At 46.4% G+C, this 19,870-nt stretch overlaps 1 protein-coding gene across 5 annotated transcripts in view; it reads left to right on the top strand.

Moving 5' to 3' along the window:
* The first annotated feature begins 2,815 nt into the window (after nucleotides 1-2,815).
* LOC147167764 (protocadherin-1-like) overlaps nucleotides 2,816-19,870 on the top strand; it is a 98,011-nt gene continuing 80,956 nt past the window's right edge. For 4 of the 5 annotated variants that reach the window (XM_086086879.1, XM_086086876.1, XM_086086881.1 and 1 more), the window contains exons 1-3: nucleotides 2,816-3,392; nucleotides 10,550-11,363; nucleotides 16,036-18,219. In XM_086086879.1, coding sequence (XP_085943005.1) covers nucleotides 10,554-11,363; nucleotides 16,036-18,219 — 2,994 coding nt within the window. In that variant the 5' untranslated portion in view covers nucleotides 2,816-3,392; nucleotides 10,550-10,553. Of the gene's footprint in view, nucleotides 3,460-10,549; nucleotides 11,364-16,035; nucleotides 18,220-19,870 lie in introns of all 5 variants that reach the window. The other variant, XM_086086878.1, reaches the window with a different exon arrangement.

The raw sequence follows: 19,870 nt of genomic DNA, 5'->3' as shown, positions 1-19,870 counted from the left end.
CCTGATGGTCATGAAAATACGCTCATTGTATTTGTTGTTCACTAAAATAGTTGCATGTCGGGTTTCCTTGATTCAGGATTCTACTGAATTCGGCCTCATGCTGCTAACTAGGCCTCAAACCGCTAGGCATACCTATTTGCAATGTTTATACCTTTAAAATTGTGTTTTTAATATTAACAATCTTTTTATGTTGAAGATTCTGACGTTATGTAGCTCGCCTGACTATCTTGGCTTACCAGAGGTTTGGAACTCGGCCTCACGTTAGAATCGCTGATAGGTATGATGAACAAAAAGAGGTTTGTTGAAGTTTGTGCTGGAGCGACCTCACCACTGTCGGCCTCAAGTTAGTCGCTTAGCATTTTGGTTAATGAGCTATCCATTAATTGAATAGAACTACATTGTCTTGAATGTTTATGTCACGTTTTATGTCAGTTACAGACTCAACGGTAGCAAACTTGGCTAGTCAATAAACGAGCTTTCGCAAAGTTGTTTGCACGTTTGTGAGCTGTGTCGAGGTGAACGTCCGGGGAATATTGATGAGGATATTAAAGGCGACCGCTCGGTACGCGCGGGCCGCGAGGTTAATGACTGCAAAGGATGCCGGGAAGCGCGCGGCGATGGCGGGGGGGGGCTGCGAGACCACCGAGAAAAAACTTCTTGTCGGCCCTCGGGAAGGAAAAAAAAAGAGAACAAATAAACATGAAAACGGCAACCAGCAGACGCGGCCTCTGCTTGTTTGTTTTATTCCTCGCTACACGCCAAGCGGGCGGAGCTTGTAGCCATGACATCATCGCGTTCGCTAAACTAATTTTCATTCTGAAGATCAGAGACAATATCATTTGCAATTTTATTTATATATATATATATATATATATATATATATATATATATATATATGGCTGTTTTATTGTCTTGTAAAGCCTTTTAAATGTCTTAATGATGTTTTTAAACGTGCTTTTGACAGTTAACCTATATCTATCTATCTTGTAATACAGTAATATACCTTTAGCCCTTATAATTATCCACGCATCCATTTTCTTAAGCGCTTGTCCTCACAAGGGTCGCGGGGGTCGCTGGAGCCTATCCCAGCTGGCTTGGGGCAGTAGGCGGGGTACGCCCTCAACTGGTTGCCAGCCAATCGCAGAACTCTTATAATTATGTTTAAAATAATGCTTTTATTTTTTTTAAAGAATTTGTTATTGTCTAATTGTATATGAAAAATTTTGTATTATTTTTATGATATATTTCAATCATCTTAAATGGATATTTTCAGTGAAGCTTTTGATGTTATGTTGTTCATATTCTTACTCATGTTTTTTTTGCAGTTCTTAATGACGGTTTTATTTTGTATGCTTTTGATGATGTTTTTAATAATGTGATTTTAATCATGTTTTTTTTTTTAAATAAAGCTTCTCATGATGTTTTTGGCTTGTGTTGAACAGATGCTGAACAAGATAATCCACACGCGCTTTGTAAGCTGCTTTTACTTTTAACACACACGCACTCAAACATATGTGTACACAAATGATCCTGATTTCACCACATTTGATTCTTCATCTTTTGTCCCCTTTAAACCACACAAAAAAACGAATTAAGGCACCTTATGACTCGGTCATAAAAGCGTGAAGACATGAAACATGTACACATGCAAGGTAGACTGAGCATGCTAACAAAACGAAAGTGAAACCCTATCACTAACTCTTCTAATAAAGACCAGATCGTTTCCGTTAACGGATACGACATTACTCGCAGGCATCTATTCTTTATCCCTTGCGTTGAATGAGTAACATTTCAGATTCCTACTGAGGCACTTGAAGTAGTAGTGGAAGAAGTAGAAGTATTCTTCTTCGTTTGTGTCCGCAATAATGTACGATAGTGCCTCCTGGTGACCAAGACAAGCACACCGGAAGGAGTAGCACAATGAATTGAATTGGAGCATCGAATCATGATGCACAAACCACTGAATTCTTTACATTATATTAAAGTATGTTTGAATATTAGTAGCATATTGTTATATATTGCCTTAATTTGACATGAACTACATAAAAGCCTTTTTGTCCGTGCTGTCAGCCGGCGAGGAGAAAATGATTTAAACGATATGACTGAGTTCAGTGAAATGGTCAGTACTTCTTACAGCAATCTTTTAAAGAATGCAATAATTTTGCTAAGAGCGGAAACAGTTGATGATTGACGTCCGTACAATGCAAGTATGGAATTTACACTCAATTATGTCATGAATAGGTAGGACACTAGCAGGCTCTCTTTCACAAAAGTTACACATGCAGAGCTCCTGACAGCCAAATATGCGCGCGCGCGCGTGTGTAGTGTAGAGTAGAAGGTGCCGATGACAGTGCTTCAGCAGCCATGGTGCTCCCTTGTGTTTCCTGTAGGGGGCGCTCAGAGCCCGACAGATGACGCCTGCTTGGGCCACAACGACACACGCACAGATGCACGAACACGCTCACGCACGCCCACAGTGCCACTCGAGAATGGTAAGAGCAAAAGAAAGAAAATGATTTTTATTTACTGTAGTCGGAAAAGATGTATAAAATATATCACAAGCGGAAGTTGTGGGGAGTCGTGTCAGCAGGTGGACGTGTCACGTGGCTCAGCATGTGCCTCGACGAGCAAATCATTCCAAAAGCGATGAAAAACAGTCGGACTATGTTTTTATTCGGAATAAAAGTGGTATAAAATAGAGGGAGCTCCACGCAGAGTGACGCCCCCCCCCCCGTCCCGGACCTCAGCCCCCTCCCGCCCCCGTGGTGAAGAGACACTCACTCACTCACTCACTCACTCGGGAGCGAGCGAGCGAGTCGTTGCAAGCTCGGCGGTGCTTCAGTTTGTCACCAGGCGGGCGCCAAGCAAGCAGCAAGCCAGCAAGCAGAGAGCGAACCGAGCCGAACCGAGCCGAGCCGGACCAGGACAGCAACGGACGGCGCCGCGAATCGGACGCAGTGCATCAAAGAGGAGCTTTTTCTTTTTCTCCCCCCCCCCCCCCACCGCCTTTTTTTGTAACTTCCCAACATCTTTTTTTTTTTTTTTATGTCCGGCGTCCACTTCTTACTCCAAAGAACCGGAACCTCCTCCGCCACCTCCTTCCTAGCGTAACCCGGGACGCGATGCGGACAGCCGAACCGAACTGAACCGAACCGAACCGAACCGGTCACGACATTCGCAAAAAGTGGACTTCATTGCGAGAGGAATATTCTCTTGGCTTCGTTTGGATTTCAAGTGCTTTTCGTTCTCCTCTCGAGTGGATTTTTATCACCTTTCCCTTGTTTCTCGAAGCCTCCTTCATCCGGAGTGGAGCCCCGACGACGAGCGGAGCCTGTAGCCGGGCTGGAGCTCCCCGAACTGGGCTACCGCTCGGCGCCGCTCACCCGCTGCAGGTAGGACGTCAAGCCGCTCGCACCTGCTCCCCTTCGTCACATTCGCGCCACATTGGCAGACGTTCTGGTGAGTTTCCGCGAAGAAAAGCGGTGCGATTGCAAACACTTGTTGTCCAGCTGGATCGAGTGCAAGTGAAATCCAATCGTGTTCATTTTCCGCCTTCATTGCACTCATAGCAGCATCGATCCGTATCGAGCGCCGTCCAGCAGAATCCAATAGAACCTTCCTGACAACAGTAGTGGTGCTGATTGGGCTCTGCTGGACTCCATTTTGGGGTCTTGGCCACCATGTCCAGAAACTGGCGAAAGACAAAGTCTTTGTGGTCACCAAGTTTTTGTGAGCGACTGGACAGGACGAGTTCAATTTTGACAAGCTTCAGTCGAGGCCCGCCGGTCGACCCGGTCCACACATCCGCTCCCCGTTACAGTGTGGGTGTGAGCCCAGATGAATGAGTCCCAGAGAGGGTTCTGCTTGGACCTCTGCCTGGAACCGACCCCCCCCCCCCCCCCCCCCCCAAAAAAAATACAACCCGACTGGCCAACAAGCAAAGGTCGTGTGTCATGAAGAACACGACAATATTAGAAATAATACAAATTAAAGCAGTCACTCCCTGCTATCTATCTCGAGATGTGAAAAGCGTCTTTGTTTGCATCATCAGCGATGTTGAGTATGCGTGAATTCCGTGCGGCCTGTCACGATGAACATGCGAGCCCGATTTCGTATCAATCGGAGGTGCTGGTGGCAAGCGCGGATGTTTTCAAATTTTTCCGGGGGGATGCTAGAGAGTAGCTTTTCAAAGCGAGGGGGCTTGGGAGGGTATCTGGCACCCCTTAAGTCTGTATGTGTTCACTAGGATACGTCAAAATTTGAAGTGTTTTTGAGAGCATATTTGAGCCTCCGGAAACGCCATTTCATAGAAATGATAAGAATGAAAGCATTCAAGTCGGATTGGAAAGCACTGAAAACATATGCACAAAACTATGGGGGAGGGGCTGTTTAGTGGGTGGGGTTTCACTTCCTCTGAAAAAAATTGGAGTGTGTTGAACCCTCGGAAAGGGATGTTAGAAATAATACAAATCAAAGTTTGTTCATCTGGGACCCCTAGAATGTGAACATTTTCCACCAAGATACACGTAGAGAAAAAAATGGTGCATTTTGGAGTATACTCAAGCCTCCAAAAATGCAGTTTAGTCGCAAACGTTATATTAGACATGATAAGAATTAAAGCCTTGGAGATCCTTGCGGCAAAACATATAGATAGGCCTGGGGGATTTAGGGGACTGACCGAGACCCCTGAAGTCAGCTTGTTGTCACGTACATTTTCTCTTCCAGGAAGTTTGTCGTGTGATGAAGCCTCCAAATCTTGTGATTTAGTTGCAACAACGATGCGTAAAATAACATGAAGTAAAGCCATTCCATTTATGAATAAGCAGTTTCCTAAAGTCTGTACATTTGCTCCAGAATTCAGTTAGGAAAATGTTGCATCATTTTGAGGATATGAACGAGACGTACACAAAACGAGTTGTTTTTTGAGCGTTGGACTGTGTCTGGGAAACTTTATATTTGAACATTTCCAGCAGGATTCACATGCTGGGAAACTTTTGAGCATTTTTTTTTTTTTTTTTTAGCATCTCAGAAAGAAATAATAAGAATTAAAGTGATTTAAATTCACTTTAATTCTTATTATTATTATTGATGAGAATTTTTTTTTTTTTTTTTACTGTATACATTCTCACTAAGATACACTAGTTTCTGTTTAATTTCAAGCTTCTCAATAGATGATTTATTGGCAGAAATCATTTTTTAAAAATGATAAGAATAAAAGGCAATTTAAATAAATTCCGACATCGGGCCCTCAAAACTTTTGTTATGCTTCAAAATCTGTTCTTGAAAGACACTGACTCTCTCATAAGCGTGTTTGGAGTTTGTGTGTGTGTGTGCGTGCGTGCGTGCGTGTGCATGTGCGTGCGTGCGTGCGCGTGAGAGAGGCGGCGAATCCGGTCGCTCCGGTTCTGCCGGGAGGAGCGAGAATGCGCCTGAATGAAGGAGGGTTTGGCTTGAGACTATTTACATGCACAGAGCGCACGTTCCCGTCCTACTCAACTTTGACCTCCTTCTCTTTCCTGTCGCGTAGGCCGTCAACCTCCTGACACACATTCGCACGCACGCACGCACGCACGCACGCGCGTCTGTAGGATATTTTCTCCGCTGACACCCGTCAACGCAACGTGTGGGCTATCTCGCAGATTGCGACTCAAAGGCGTCCAGGAAGTCGACATCATTCATTCCAGCGGCAAAATGGCAGCCAATGCCATCCGTTGGCACGTCCCAAATGAATGAGCCTTTTTGTCTGCCGGCGAGACGGTGGACGCCACGCGACGGCCGCAACTGGCCGAGTGCAAATCACGATGAGATCAGATCACGTCAAATGTGCATTTTTATTCAAAGTGCACTTTGACATGACGCAGTTGCACGACATTGCTGCTAATGCAATCAAGTTGAAAAGCTTTTAGTGGAGAAATGGCCGCTAATACGCTGCCGCAAATCAATTGAAGAAATCAATTTTTTTTCTTCGAAATATTCATTTATATTTATTTATTTGAAAGGTGCTAATCAAATCTCGGAATGGCGGTGAGCTCGTCCGCCTCACAGCTTGGAATGTCCTTCCGATCAATAAATGCATCGATTGGAATCAAACCATGTGATCGTTTTGTACTGACATTTTCATGCGCATTTTGGCAGTATGCAAAAGTGGCTTCACACACACGCACACGAGGAGCCGTGTGTGTGTGTGTGTGTGTGTGTGTGTGTGTTAATCTGCATCAAACAATAGCATGTGAATAGCGTCATTAGCGTAATCCCTTTTGTCGTGCGCCCTGGCTGGACCACACACACACACACGCGCACGCGCGCGCACACACACACACAAGCATGTACACGTACACACACATGAACATGATGAAAACATAAAAGCACCTTTTGTGCATGTGTGTTCTTGTTTGCGTGTGAACTGGATGTACTTGATGGTCAAGTTTCACGCGCGCGCGCGCACACGCACACGCACACACTGTTGTGTGTCTTTTGTGCTTTGCAGACACACACTGAGCAGGAGGGCCGTGTGACTCCTTACACATGGAAATGTTACACGCGCTTCGCGGCAGCTGGACTTTCACACAACACTGCGTCGCTTTTGTCTTTTGTTGACATGACAACAAAGTCGTCACAAAACCAAAATGGTGACTAAAGTACAGCAAAAACATGGCAAAGACTAAAACTGAAAAACACAAAAAAAGAGTGAACACGTCAAACATTTCAGTCAGAAAAGCTTCTTGCAGCTAAATTTGATGAAATGTTTGAAAATGCAACAACTGCTTTTGTTATTTTGCAACCAACCACCACTTGTCACAAATGTGACGAATCTGTGATGAAAACAAACATTAACATTAGCATTGAGTCCATTTTGTGTTGTGTAACTTTTGTGACACGCGCGCATGCTGAGACATTTGCGACTTTTGTCTTTTGAGGGCATGAGAAGTTTGTTTTGGCTGTCGAGAGATTTCACAAAATTCCTGCCGTGGCGTTCACATGCTCCCGGCTGACGTGCTCGCGTGCGTGTGTTCACATGTGCTGTGTACGTGTGTGTGTGTGTGTGTGTGTGTGTTCACATGTGCTGTGTGTGTGTGTGTGTGTGTGTGTGTGTGTGTGTGTGTGTGTGTGTGTGTGTGTGTGTGTGTGTGTGTGTGTGTGTGTGTGTGTGTGTGTGTGTGTGTGGTACACATTCCCACACTCAAAATAAAGCTTGAGAAAGACTTCATAAAGGTCATCCCACAATTGAGAAATTCCCGTTTTATATAAACAAAGTGGTCAGCAGCAGGAACCGTCAGCCGCATCGCACGTGACGGAAACCCATTGATGTGAAAGCGAGTATCTGTTATGTTTGACTTCCTGTTTTCTTTGATGACGTCTTGTGGCCGTGTCGGCTTTTCCCCTTCAAATATCCTGCCGAGTGTGGAAAGCGTTTGCCGAGATATCGGCTGCGATCGTCTTGCTAATTGCGAATAACTCGTCCAGACTGCCACGCTTGCTTCGCCGCCTCCGACTTCCTGTTTTCCTCTCGCCATTTTGTAAGTCATCTTTTCCGGAGTGACTCTCGCGCATTCTTCGTTTGTATCCGATCTTTTATTGGAATAACTTGATCGTGACTTTTTCCTTCTACTTTCTAATGTGGCTACAACTTCACAGTGTATTAGACCGCGTGGAACCACACTGCCCCCAAGTGGCCAAATGGGGTACAACATGAACAGCGCTCCCAATAAAGGCACACACAAACAAAGGGAAGACAGTATAAAATTATTGAAATCAAATTGATTTGGGGACATCGATTCTGAATCATACTAAATGAGAATCGCGCTTCTTATGAGAATCGATTTTATGGCTCACCCCGAGTATCTATGCTACAGAAGGGGGCGCTAATCAACCAAAAGTATTTGACAACCATCAAATGGAAGTAGAAGAAGAAGTCCGTAGTCTTGTGTAAGTTATAGTGTAGTATGACTTGGGGAAATTGTTGATTACAGTATTCTGCAAATTATGCTAAAGGCGCATCACAAAACGTTGCCATTGAATATTCAAAAGAGATTTGAAAAAAAGAGAACGCAAGTTTAAGTTGAAAGGAACACAGATTTAAAAAACAACAACTTTAAAAACAAAAAACAAGATTTAGGACCAGACTGATGGAGCTTATGGAGCCATTTTAATAAAGAAATCAAAGAATCCAATTCAAAATTACATTTAAAAGATTGACTAAATCCATTTTATTAAAGAAAATTAAACATCATGTCATTGTCATTTTTGTTGTTACGATTGTCAGAAATCAAATTTTAAACCGAGAGCAGATGTGAGTGAAATAGCTGTCACAATTTTATTTAGTTTTTTTGTGTGTGTTTATGTTTTTTTTTTTTTAATTACTTTACCTTGTAACTGAACTCTGGGGACAAGCGGGACAGAGACACGAAGACTTGTCTTCTTTCTCCTCCTTTCCATTCAACACTGAAGAATATTGTTTTATATTGTCTTCTTCTTTCTTTTACAAATGAAAGAAATGATTGAAATGTACGAAGAGAATAGTACGTTATGCGTATGATGTCAGCAGACAACAAGCGGCAGGACTAGTCAGCCGCGTTCAAAGTCACGACTGGAAACGGAACATCACATTGTCGGCTTGACCACGATCGCTCGCGTGAAAATGGGCCAAGCAGGCAAAAGCAGCAGGAAAAGTCAACAGCGATGTTTGCGACCACCAAACGTCAACGAGTCACACACATAACTGCTTACATCCCATCATAATCCCAACAACACATCAGAAGACGTGGCGACTGACACACGAGTGATTGCGGCGTTTCCACGGTGACGAGAGCGCAAAATGCCTTGGCCATCACTCGACTATTTGGCGGCTCTCGGAGAAAGTGCGCGCACGCACACACACACACGCACAGGCACAGGCGCATACACATTTGGCTGTAAATGAGTGTGTGTGTGCGTGCGTACGTCACAGTGGGGTGTCGGCACGAGTGTCCAGCAGCAACAGGCTGAACATTTGCTGCTCTTTTCCGAACTTGAAATGTGAGGAAGAGCACACTTGGCGCTCCGACGACCTGACTTGCCGGCATCACGTGCACACGTGCTACCTATTGCCAAGTAGCTAACTGACTGACACACTCTACCGAGTACATAGCTACCTAACGACCTTCCTAGAACTTGAACCAATCAACTGACGTACCTAGTACAGACCTCATAGCAAATATAGTAACTGAATGACTTACTTGCCTACCTACCAAGGAACTACCCACTACCGACTGACTGACATTCCGAGTAGCTGCATTCAAGGATGGAATTGGGATTTGTGTTTTTTCCCAGTTCCGACCTGAAAACGTTGGAGGCGAAAGTAAACAACCAAAATGGCGGATAGTGATGAATTGTTTCTTTATTTTGGTCCTCAAAACTCATTTTGACCTCCAGCAAACTTGCCTTCTCGCAATTTTGCTTCATTTATTGTTTTTATATTATTTCATAAGCATTTCATACAGTTCAGTAGTTAACTGTTTAATTCCATGCCGGGAGATAGCGGCATACACGTACGTTTTGTTACGTGAAGTTATGTCGAATATTTATGAATGAAGAAAGCGATATCGTTTTATACTCGAGTCAATTGTGTTTTCCCATTGGCGGTCTATGTTTCCAAAGGGGTCTCCAATGTGTAATGACGTCACTTGCAGTCCGTCGGTGAAGTCGGGTTCCTTTTTTTTTCCCACTTAGCAAGTGACATTTTCGAGTTCCCGTACACACTTCCTGGTTTGAAGTCGGCAAAGTCCGACTTCCGACCGCCCTCGGATGTCGCATATGTACTTACCTATCCGGGGTTCCCCCCAGTGCTTTATAGGCCTGGCAGCCTGGCTAACCAACCAACCACCCCCACCAATCACAGAATATTAATCGCCGCATGTCACGGCCGTTGTTGACGGATAAGGAATGTTTTCCCGTGCCGAATTTTGTTCCCAGTCTGTCCCTGATCAACAGGCTTAACAAGTTTTCGGTACCTTGTACCTACTGACACACATACTGTACCTAGTTCATACAGAGTCACTACGTACTGTATCTGTCTACTACCTGCCTTGGAACTGCCGAGTACCTACTGATTAACATAAACAGTTACATAATGTACCTGTTATGTGCATACCTAACTACCAACCTAGCTAGCAAGTACCTGATACCGACTGATTGACGTGTGTAAATGTCTGTAATGTTATAATACATTTTCATATCATTATTGTTAGGGAGGCACGGAATGGAATTTTTTTAGGCAGAAACTGGAAACCAAAACTGAGAAATGCTTGGCTGAAAACCGAAACGCAGAAAAAGAATGATGCCATTTTTTTTTTTATCATTGCATTTATTAGAATTAATTACAATTATAATATTATTATAAAACATTTAGGCCTATTCAGCATTTGCATTTTAACAAAGCACAATACAAATTGAATTTTTTCGGTGGCCTAATATTTGGTGCATCACTAATTATTGTATTTAGTGTGGTAGTTACGTATACCGATGAGGGTCCCGGGTCTAAAAGCATCCCCCCCCCCTTGTTGTCTTTCAGAGTGATGGCGGCATCGAGGTGGCCATTCCTGCTCTGCCTGGCGGCAACTTTGCTATCGTGGTGCGCTGCCGCCCCCTCCGACATCCTCTACCGGGTCTCCGAGGAGCAGCCGCCCAACACCCTGGTGGGCAGCCTGGCGGCGGACCGCGGGCTGCCCGACAGCGGGCACCTGTACAAGCTGGAGGTGGGCTCGCCCTACCTCCGCGTGGACGGCAAGACGGGCGACATCTACACCACCGAGATCCCCATCGACCGCGAGACCCTCAGGGACTGCCGCAACCTCTATGAGGACGCCAAGTGCTACCTGGAGTTCGAGGTGTCCATCACGGACATGGGGAAAGGCATCGGATCGGGACCTCGCCTCATCGAGGGCCGTATCGAAGTTCTGGACATCAACGACAACACGCCCCAGTTCTCCTCGCCCATTCTCACCTTGGCTATCCCGGAGAACACCCACGTGGGCGCCCTGTTCGCCATCCCCATGGCCACCGATCGCGACGCCGGCAACAACGGGGTGGCGGAGTACTCCCTGAGCCCGGGACTCGATGGCGAGCAGCTCTTCGGACTGCAGGTGGCGGTGGACACGGACGAGAAGCTGCCCCAGCTTGTGGTCATGGGGAACCTGGACCGTGAGAAGAAGGACTCGTACGACCTCAGTGTCCGTGTGACGGATGGCGGGAACCCGCCCAGGAGTAGCAGCGCCCTGCTCAGGGTGGTCGTCACCGACCAGAACGACAACGCGCCAAAGTTTGAGAGGAGTCACTACGAGGCTGAGCTGGCGGAAAACAGCCCACTGGGACACTCCGTGCTCCAGGTCAGTAGAACCAGATCCATTACTAGATCCAGATTAGCAGGCCCAAAAAACGCTTTACCATGAGATCGGCCCCATTTCTTTTCTCTCTATGGAAGTCCTGCTCAACTTTGTCACAACGTCGTCGTGAGTCACAACACGTGACGCAGCACATTTGCTTCGGTATCTCTGAGAAACCACGTGAAAAGCTAAACTACTTATATATGCTGACGGAGCTGACCGAGAACACTATTAATATCCTATCATTGATCACATCTCCCATTATTGCCTCAGCTTCGGGCCCAAAAGAACAACACGATTGCCTTTATGTCGACTTCCAACTCGTTCGACTGCGGAAAGTCTCGACTGCTACTTTGATGACTCCTTTGTGGGGAATTGGTGGGGAGCGGTCCCTGCTTTACAAGCTGGACTTTTGCCACTCGGCATAGCAGACTTATCTTTCACGCTGCCGCGGAATTGCGGCAGTCAGGATTTGCCAAGGTGATAAATTCCATGTGAGTCCGCCTTGTTAGCATGTGACGTAACGTGTTTGCCGCTGTGTCAAGCGACAGCAGTCACACATTAACCGCGGATTGCGGGAAGCGCTTTTTGACTTGTGTGTGGTGACAAACGCGCCTCCTCGCCTTCCCCGCTGTGACCATTCATCAGTCAGTCAAGATATTCTCCACGCGGCTTTTCGTTATTATTGCCGGGGACGCTTTTCATTTAACGCCTTTGAGGAGGGACAACATCTTCCTGTTGCTTTGAACCTGTGACGACGCGTCCTGTTTAATGCCTCAAAATAAATCCATCCATTCTTAGATTGATCTTAAATGACAAGTTAATTCATAATTCCCCAAATGTGGTTTTGTTTTTCTGATCAACATCATCCCAAAAATCGAACTTTCTATCACTACTGGAATCTCAAAACCTTTTTTTTTTAAGCGTTTTATTCTCTGTATCTGATTATGGACATGATTGACTGTCAGCCATTTTCAAAGCAGAATTCCCAAATCACCAAAAACACCGGTGTCTGGAGAGAGAGCTGAGAAAACAGACTGGAAAAGTAACAGTGTACTGGACATGTACATGTATATATGGAGGGGGGGGGGGGGGGGGGGTTACACTACCCGAACAGGAACAGAAGGTAGCTCCGGTATATTTGAAAATAAAACCGTTTAGGAACACGTTTTTTAGGACGGAAGCTAGCTAACTGCATAGCTTGAGTCGGACATTTAAAAGACTAAAAAAACAGGCTTAAAATAAAATAAAAATGACAAAATAACAATATTTAAACACAAAACGTACGTACACATGGTAGAAGTCCCAGAAATAATGTCGATGTGACGACAGGCAAGTGTGGCTATTGTTTACCGGTAGCGCCCTATAAACACGGTTGTTATGACGTGAACTCAACTGTCCTGCGTGAACGCCGGGGATTCTTGTGGTTTCACGGGTGCAGATTTCCCGACACGCACGGCTCTCGCAACGCACTCGGTGTGAATTGCAGTCCGTACGGACGCCGTACAGAATTTCCCTGAAAAGTAATTTGACGGACTTTTTGTCGTTATTTGGGAACGACGTAACACGAGCCGAAGGTCAACTTTCTCCCTCAGAGTTTTCATCTTGATATATAGTTTGCTGATGATCGACATGACGAGATGAGTGTTGCCGGCGTGTGTGACTTTTTAGGCCTTTCAACAAATGTAAGAACCTTAAAAGGAATCCAATGGGCTGACATTTTCTGATCCTTAGTTGTCCTTTTCAACAGCAATCTTGTGCAATTTGTTTGACATACAGGAGGAGGTTTTTAGATCAGGTTGGCTGCATCTTTTCTTTGACAATCAATACAAGACGGAAAATCCCGGCAACAGGACGTTGAGCGGCGTACGTGAAAAGTCAAGTCGCCTTATTAGTGCTGAAGCAAAGACAATCGACAAAAAAAAAGAGATGCGAGCTAAAGCGCCAGAGCGGGTCAGCGCTGGTTAATTGTTAACGCGGAAGACAAACGGCGCTTCTGTCGGCCGTTTGCTCGTCCGCTCGATAGGCAATCCTGCCCCGAGCTGTCCATAATTTACGTGCCGCGTTTCTTTACGCGGCGCTCCGTAAAGCTTCCCGCCCGGAAAGCAAATCAATGGGCGGGAGAAATGATCTTGGGGGGGGCTTTTCTTCAGCGCTAACCGCTAGCAACTGGAATCAGCAGCTTCCGACTGTCGGCTGTCACGCGGCGAGTCGGGGCAAAGAAGATTTTGATTAGGAGGTTGGATGAACTCCTCAGTCTGCTCTGGCAAATCCCTCGAGGATTCTGCGGAGGCAAGCAACCTTTCGCACCCTGACGTTGCTCTAAAAGAGATCAGGGCTGCTGAATTCATCTTTTTTTATTAAGACGAACTAGAAAAGAAGAAGACACGCAAATGTCTTCCCGTTTGAGCTCCAAAGGCAAAGTTGAAGGGAACTCATGTACTGATCGGACCTTTGGACATTCAAACAAACTTTTTTTATTTGAGAAGCCGTGTGAAGGGGGCGGATTAGCGGTTAAGGTTAGTGGTTAATGGTTTACAGGGTAAGATCAGCAGGTTAAGGGTTAGAGGTCGGGGTTCATTCAGGTTACTTAGCTAAGGACTTGGATTTAGGGTAGGGGTTAGGTTTAATGAGTCCACCTCTGATTCAGTGAAGGTCGTTACAACATATCCTTTTGCGAGCAATCTCATTTGAAAATGGTCGGTTCATAAAAATGAAGAAAAGGGACATACTCTGTTGCCAACATGATATGAGAGTGACACGTACCAAGGTGAATTTCTGAGCATGTCTCTGTAAAAAGAGTCAAAGTCACATCGCTTTCCAGGAAATATTCACTGAGTTATGTTTTGGGTCTGTGTGTAATTCACCTTTTATTGCTTTTGTACTTCTCCAAGTGTACTTTCGAGTGCAACTGATGCTTGCTTTGGAAATCTGGAAAGAAAAATCTCATTTTATTTTCCCAATTACAAAGTGTGAGGTCAAGGTCAGTGGGTTTACTCTTAGGTGTTAAGAGTTAGTAGTTAGGGGCTAAGGTTAGTGGGTGCTGGTTAGGGTTTAGTGCAGCGGCGTCCAAACTCGGTCCTCGAGGATCGCAGTCCTGCAGGTTTTGGATGTTTCTCTTTTCTAACACACCTGAGGCTCGTCAGCAAGCTCTGCATAAGCCTGATAACGATCCTGTTCGTTGGAACAGGTGCTTTGGAGCAGGGAAAGATCCAAAACCTGCAGGACCAGGTTTGGACACCACTGGTTTCGTGGAAGGGGTTCGGATGAGTTTCGGGTTGAGGTTGCAACAAAAAACATGCTTAGATGGCGAACTTTGTAAGGGAACAAGTCCCCTCATAACCCCTCATCATTCCATGAATCGGAGCAGGCGTCTTTTAATACACACTGACTTTGTCTGGAAAAAAAAAGGTCTTGTGTTCAGTAAGAATCAGATCGTTCCTCGTAACTGCCTGTGTTGGTGTGTTATTGAGCCATTTTCTTATCCACGGCAGGTGCAGGGTATTTTGTTCTTATAATAATATGAACATTGACATTCACTCATGTGCCCAGCTGCTAAATAATTATTTCTCATGAAAATCTCCGAAAAAGACAAGCACAATTGTCCTTGTGATCTCCAAAGTCCAAGATCAACTGACGTTATGTGGCAGGACGTTTGGCCATTCGGAGCAGCTGTTTTGATTATGTTTTCGCTTTATGTGGCCGAGTGAACGCGGATCACAAGCGGCTGTGATGTGTCCTCCCTCGTCCGCTAATGTTCCCTGGAGGAGGCCGCACTTTCGTCCTAATAAGAAGAAGAACATTAGCATTCACTCGTGGCCGTTAAAGGCCAATGAGCCGCCGCCTGTCTCAATGATTCCTGCTCCCGCCCGGCCAAACGAGAGGCAAATGTTTGCAGCGGTATCTTAGCAGCTGCCTCGCTTTGTGACTCTTTCCGAGGCCGCAAGATCGAAATTAATCTGACTAATGCGTCTGGTGTCATGAAAGTCTGCATTCAATTTGACTCTTATGTTTTGACAAACAATTCCAGTGGAATGTTGTGTTGAAAACGGCTTTATGCTTTATGTATAGGGTAAGTGTTTGTTAAGGTTATTTATTTGTGGGGGAAAGGGGTTTAAAGTTGGTGGGTTAGGTGTAGGGGTATTAATTAAATTGGGGGTCAGATTTAGGGTTGGGTTGAATTAGGGTTTCAAGCAAGTGCCTAGTGGGTGGTTAGGTTAAATTAGGTTCATGAGTAAGGGTAAGAATATTTCATTTAGTTTATTTTCCCTTTGTTAAATATACTAGAGGTCGAGGTAAGGGTTATAGTTACGGTTAGTAGTAGGGTAGGGTAGGGTAAATTGTTGAAGTAGTGGGTTAGAATTTCAAGAAAAGATGGGGTTAGGCAAGGTTAGGCTTAGTTTGGGGTTATGGATATGGCTCAGGCTCATAATTCGGCATTAAGGGTAGAGTAATTGGGATTCAACTTTGTGGGTTTCGGTTTAGGCGAGGCTGGATTAAGATTTGTGGGATTTGTGGGTCAGGGGCTATAAAATCCTTATTCATGCACATTCCTTCCTTTATGTTTGTCAGCCTGTTTGGTAATTTCTTCAAATATGTTCATGTTCCTACCATGACTAGGACTGAAGTGGTTTGAGACTTGAAAGTGTAAACACATGCTGTCTTGTCTTTTCAGGTCCGTGCCAACGATGCCGACATGGGCCCCAACGGCGAGATCGACTACAACCTGTACCAGATGTCCGAGACTGTCCAGAGACTTCTGCGCATCGACCGTTCCACGGGAATCATCTACGTCAAAGGCATGGTGGACCGCGAGGAGGAGAGCTTCCTCAGGTTCTTTGTTGTGGCCAAAGACCGTGGGCCAAACTCCAAGAGCTCCAAAGTTCTGGTAACCATCACCGTTCGGGACCAGAATGATAACGCTCCCACCATCGAGATCCGCGGCATCGGCCTTGTAACGCACCAGGATGGAATCGCCAACATCTCAGAGGACATGCCGGTGGGCACCGCCGTGGCGTTGGTCCAGGTGTCTGACCGTGACGAGGGGGAGAACGCGGTGGTGACGTGCGTGGTGGCCGGTGACGTCCCGTTCCAGCTGCAACCTTTGAGCGAGTCCAGCAACGACCGTAAAAGGAAATACTTCCTGCAGACCACCACGCTGCTGGATTACGAGCGAGTGAAGGATTACAGGATTGAGATTGTGGCGGTAGATTCTGGCAACCCCGCTTTGTCTAGCACCAACTCCCTGAAAGTGCACGTCACCGACATGAACGACAACACGCCCATTTTCTCTCCGGCCATTCTGGAAGTGGACTTTGCCGAGGGGAACCACCCGGGCGACAAGGTGCTCCAGGTGGTGGCTGCTGATGCTGACAGCGGCAGCAACGCTGAGCTGGTCTACAGCATCGTGGAGCGATCAGCCACCGCGCTTTTCGAAATTGACGGCAGCAGCGGCGAGGTTCGAGTCAAGAATCTGCTGGACCGCGAGGAGACGGAGCGCTATGAGTTCCGTGTGGCGGCGGCCGACAAAGGCGTCCCTTGTAAAACCGGCACAGCGACAGTGGTGATTAACGTCCTGGACCGCAACGACAACAACCCCAAATTCATGTTGAGCGGCTACAGCTTCTCCGTCATCGAGAACATGCCACCGCTCAACCCCGTGGGCGTGGTCACCGTCACGGATGTCGACAAGGGCGACAACGCTCGAGTCAGACTGTTTGTCGAGCCCGACAACGGCAAGTTTGTCATCCAGAACGGCACCGGAAACATCTTGTCCAGCATCTCATTCGACCGGGAGAAGGAAAGTACCTACACCTTCCGGCTCAAGGCGGTGGACGCCGGTGACCCTCCTCGATCCTCCTACGTGGGCGTCACCATCAACGTCCTGGACGAGAACGACAACGCCCCCTATGTCACCAGACCCGCCAACTCGTCCTACAAGTACCTGAGCCCCGTCACCCCACCAGAGACTCGCGTGGAGGTGGTGGTAGCCGAGGACATTGATTCCGGACCCAATGCCGAGCTGGACTACAGCATCACTGGTGGGAACCCGTATGGACTGTTCCGTATTTCGCCCACCACGGGGGAGATCACTCTGGCGCAGGAATTCACCGGGAAGCACAACGGGCTGCACCGGCTGGTGGTGCAGGTTCGGGACAAGGGCAAGCCGCATCGCTACACCACCGCGCTGGTGCATGTCTTTGTCAATGACACCAAGGCCAACGTGTCACTGATCGAGGCTCTGGTCGGCCACAGTCTGTACACCCCGCTGGACCGGGACATCGCGGGAGACCCCGACTACGCCATGGCGCAGCGCAGCAACATCCTGTACGGAAGCCTGGCCGGGATCGCCGGCGTCATCTTGGTCATTGTAGCCGTGGTGGTCGTCCGGCACCGGTTCCAGAAGGACGCCAAGAGTGGCTACCAGGCGGGCAAGAAGGAGAGCAAAGACCTGTTCGCACCCAAGCAGGGGCCCAAAAACTCCAAGGGCAAAAAGAGCAAAAAGAGCAAAGCTCCCAAACCGGCCAAACCTCTGGAAGAGGACGAGGAGGCCGGTCTCCAGAAGGGCCTCAAGTTCAACCTCATCAACGAAGCCGTGAGCGACAGCCCCCGGATACACTTGCCCCTCAACTACCCGCCCGGGAGTCCCGACTTGGGGCGCCACTACCGCTCCAACTCGCCGCTGCCGTCCATCCAGCTGCAGCCGCAGTCGCCCTCGGCCTCCAAGAAGCACCAGGCGGTGCAGGACCTCCCCGCCACCAACACCTTCGTGGGCACGGGTGACAACAACTCCACGGGCTCCGACCAATATTCGGATTACAGCTACAAGGCCAACGCGCCCAAATACAGCAGCAAACAGGTAGGACATTACGCAAACGCGCCCATGTACCAGCCGGACATCTATTGGACCGACGGGGTGTGGTAGTTTGGGACGTTCATCTTTATTCCTTCTTTTATTTCCCCCGTTTGCTTTGGTTTCTTTCGCCATTTTTCTTTCTTCCGTTCACTGCCCACATGGACGTCATGAAGGATGCGGGATAGACCACACGGGCGGTTCTCACTGAGACATTTTGTTGCTTAAACCACAAAAAGGGGGGCATTTGAAACCTGCCGTGGGTCGAGCCTTACTTGACTTTCTTGTTTATTTTCACTTGGCCGTTCAATGAAGGAGCTTTTGTAAGCGTGTTGAATTTTCACGACGACGACGTCTTTTACGTTTTTTTTGACAAACCACTACTGTGAAATCCTCACTTTCATTTTCTGTTTGTTTGTTTTTTCATTTTCTGCACCCGTCTTTGTTTGGTTGAGAGATTTCGATTTGCTTGTTTTGAAATGAAAGTGAGGAAAGGTCGTCGCAATCAGACCAGCTGCCGAAAAGTCAAACCGTTTGCACAGACTCTCGGTGGGTAATGTTAGCCTTCATTTATTACCCACAGTGCCTTGTTCTATTTCATGTCTTCAGTGTGTGCGCGCGTGCGTGTGTGTGTGCGTGGGTGTGTGAGAAAAGTTGTTCTTGGCTTCTGGTCAGGCTGTCCAAAGTACAAGAACAAGGACGGACAATCAGATCAAGAGCACGTAGGATAATAAAGACACGAGACTGCTTCAACTTTTGTTTTTTTTGTTTTTTTTCCAGACGGTGGCTAATATTTCAACCTTTATTTTGACTTATATGCCTTATAAGCAAAAGGCTGAGAAATGCAAAAAACAAGACAATCATGTTGCATAATTGTCGCCAGATGTGCCACGAGACTCACAGAAGCCGTTAGCTCGTTAGCATTGAGTCAGTCTCGTTTCTTTATTGTCACATCCTGTAAGTACACTACATGATATATATTCATCGTGTGTGCGTGTTTCACTGTACGATCCTCACACGCGCTGACAAACCAAAGACACACACACACACACGCGCGCACACGCGCGCACACACACACACACACGCTTTGCACTCATTTCCCAGTGTTGTTGTTCCTCTTCTTGTTCTCTGCTTGGACTTCATGTACATGTGATGTTTGTATCATTTGTTATTATTATTTGTTGTTTTTTACCAAAGCATATTTCAATATTTCATTTGAATAAACATGCTTCAATGTGATTGCTTGTGTGGCGCTTGTCTGTGCTTTCACTCATTGCTGGATGAGGAAGATGATGGTGAGGGTGATGAAGATGGTGCAGGTGACGGTGCAGGTGACGTTGTCATTTCCATCTTTCACATGTTGGAGATCAAATGTTGTTTTTTTTTCATTTCAGCTTCACAAAGCAGTAATTGGATGAGATTAGTCATTAGATTAGTCCATTTTTTTGTTAGATTAGAGGTCTTCATTTATGTTTTAAATGAGATTTTGTAAAATTCATTTCTTCAAATAAGGCAATAATCCTCAATTGGCTGTTCACAAGTCTTAAAATTCAATTTTCCACTTCAAAAGAAAAAAACAACAACTGGAGTCACTGTGTGATTTTGTGGCCTGTCGATAAGTTCCATTCATGCACACGAGTTAACACCGGCAAAAAGA

Source organism: Leptonotus elevatus, chromosome 10 (genome assembly GCF_054856555.1).
Source record: "Leptonotus elevatus isolate MCC_2025b chromosome 10, RoL_Lele_1.0, whole genome shotgun sequence".
NCBI classification, from domain to species: Eukaryota; Metazoa; Chordata; class Actinopteri; order Syngnathiformes; family Syngnathidae; genus Leptonotus; species Leptonotus elevatus.
Note: the sequence above shows the minus strand (reverse complement) of the source record. Positions and strands in the feature narration are given on the sequence as shown.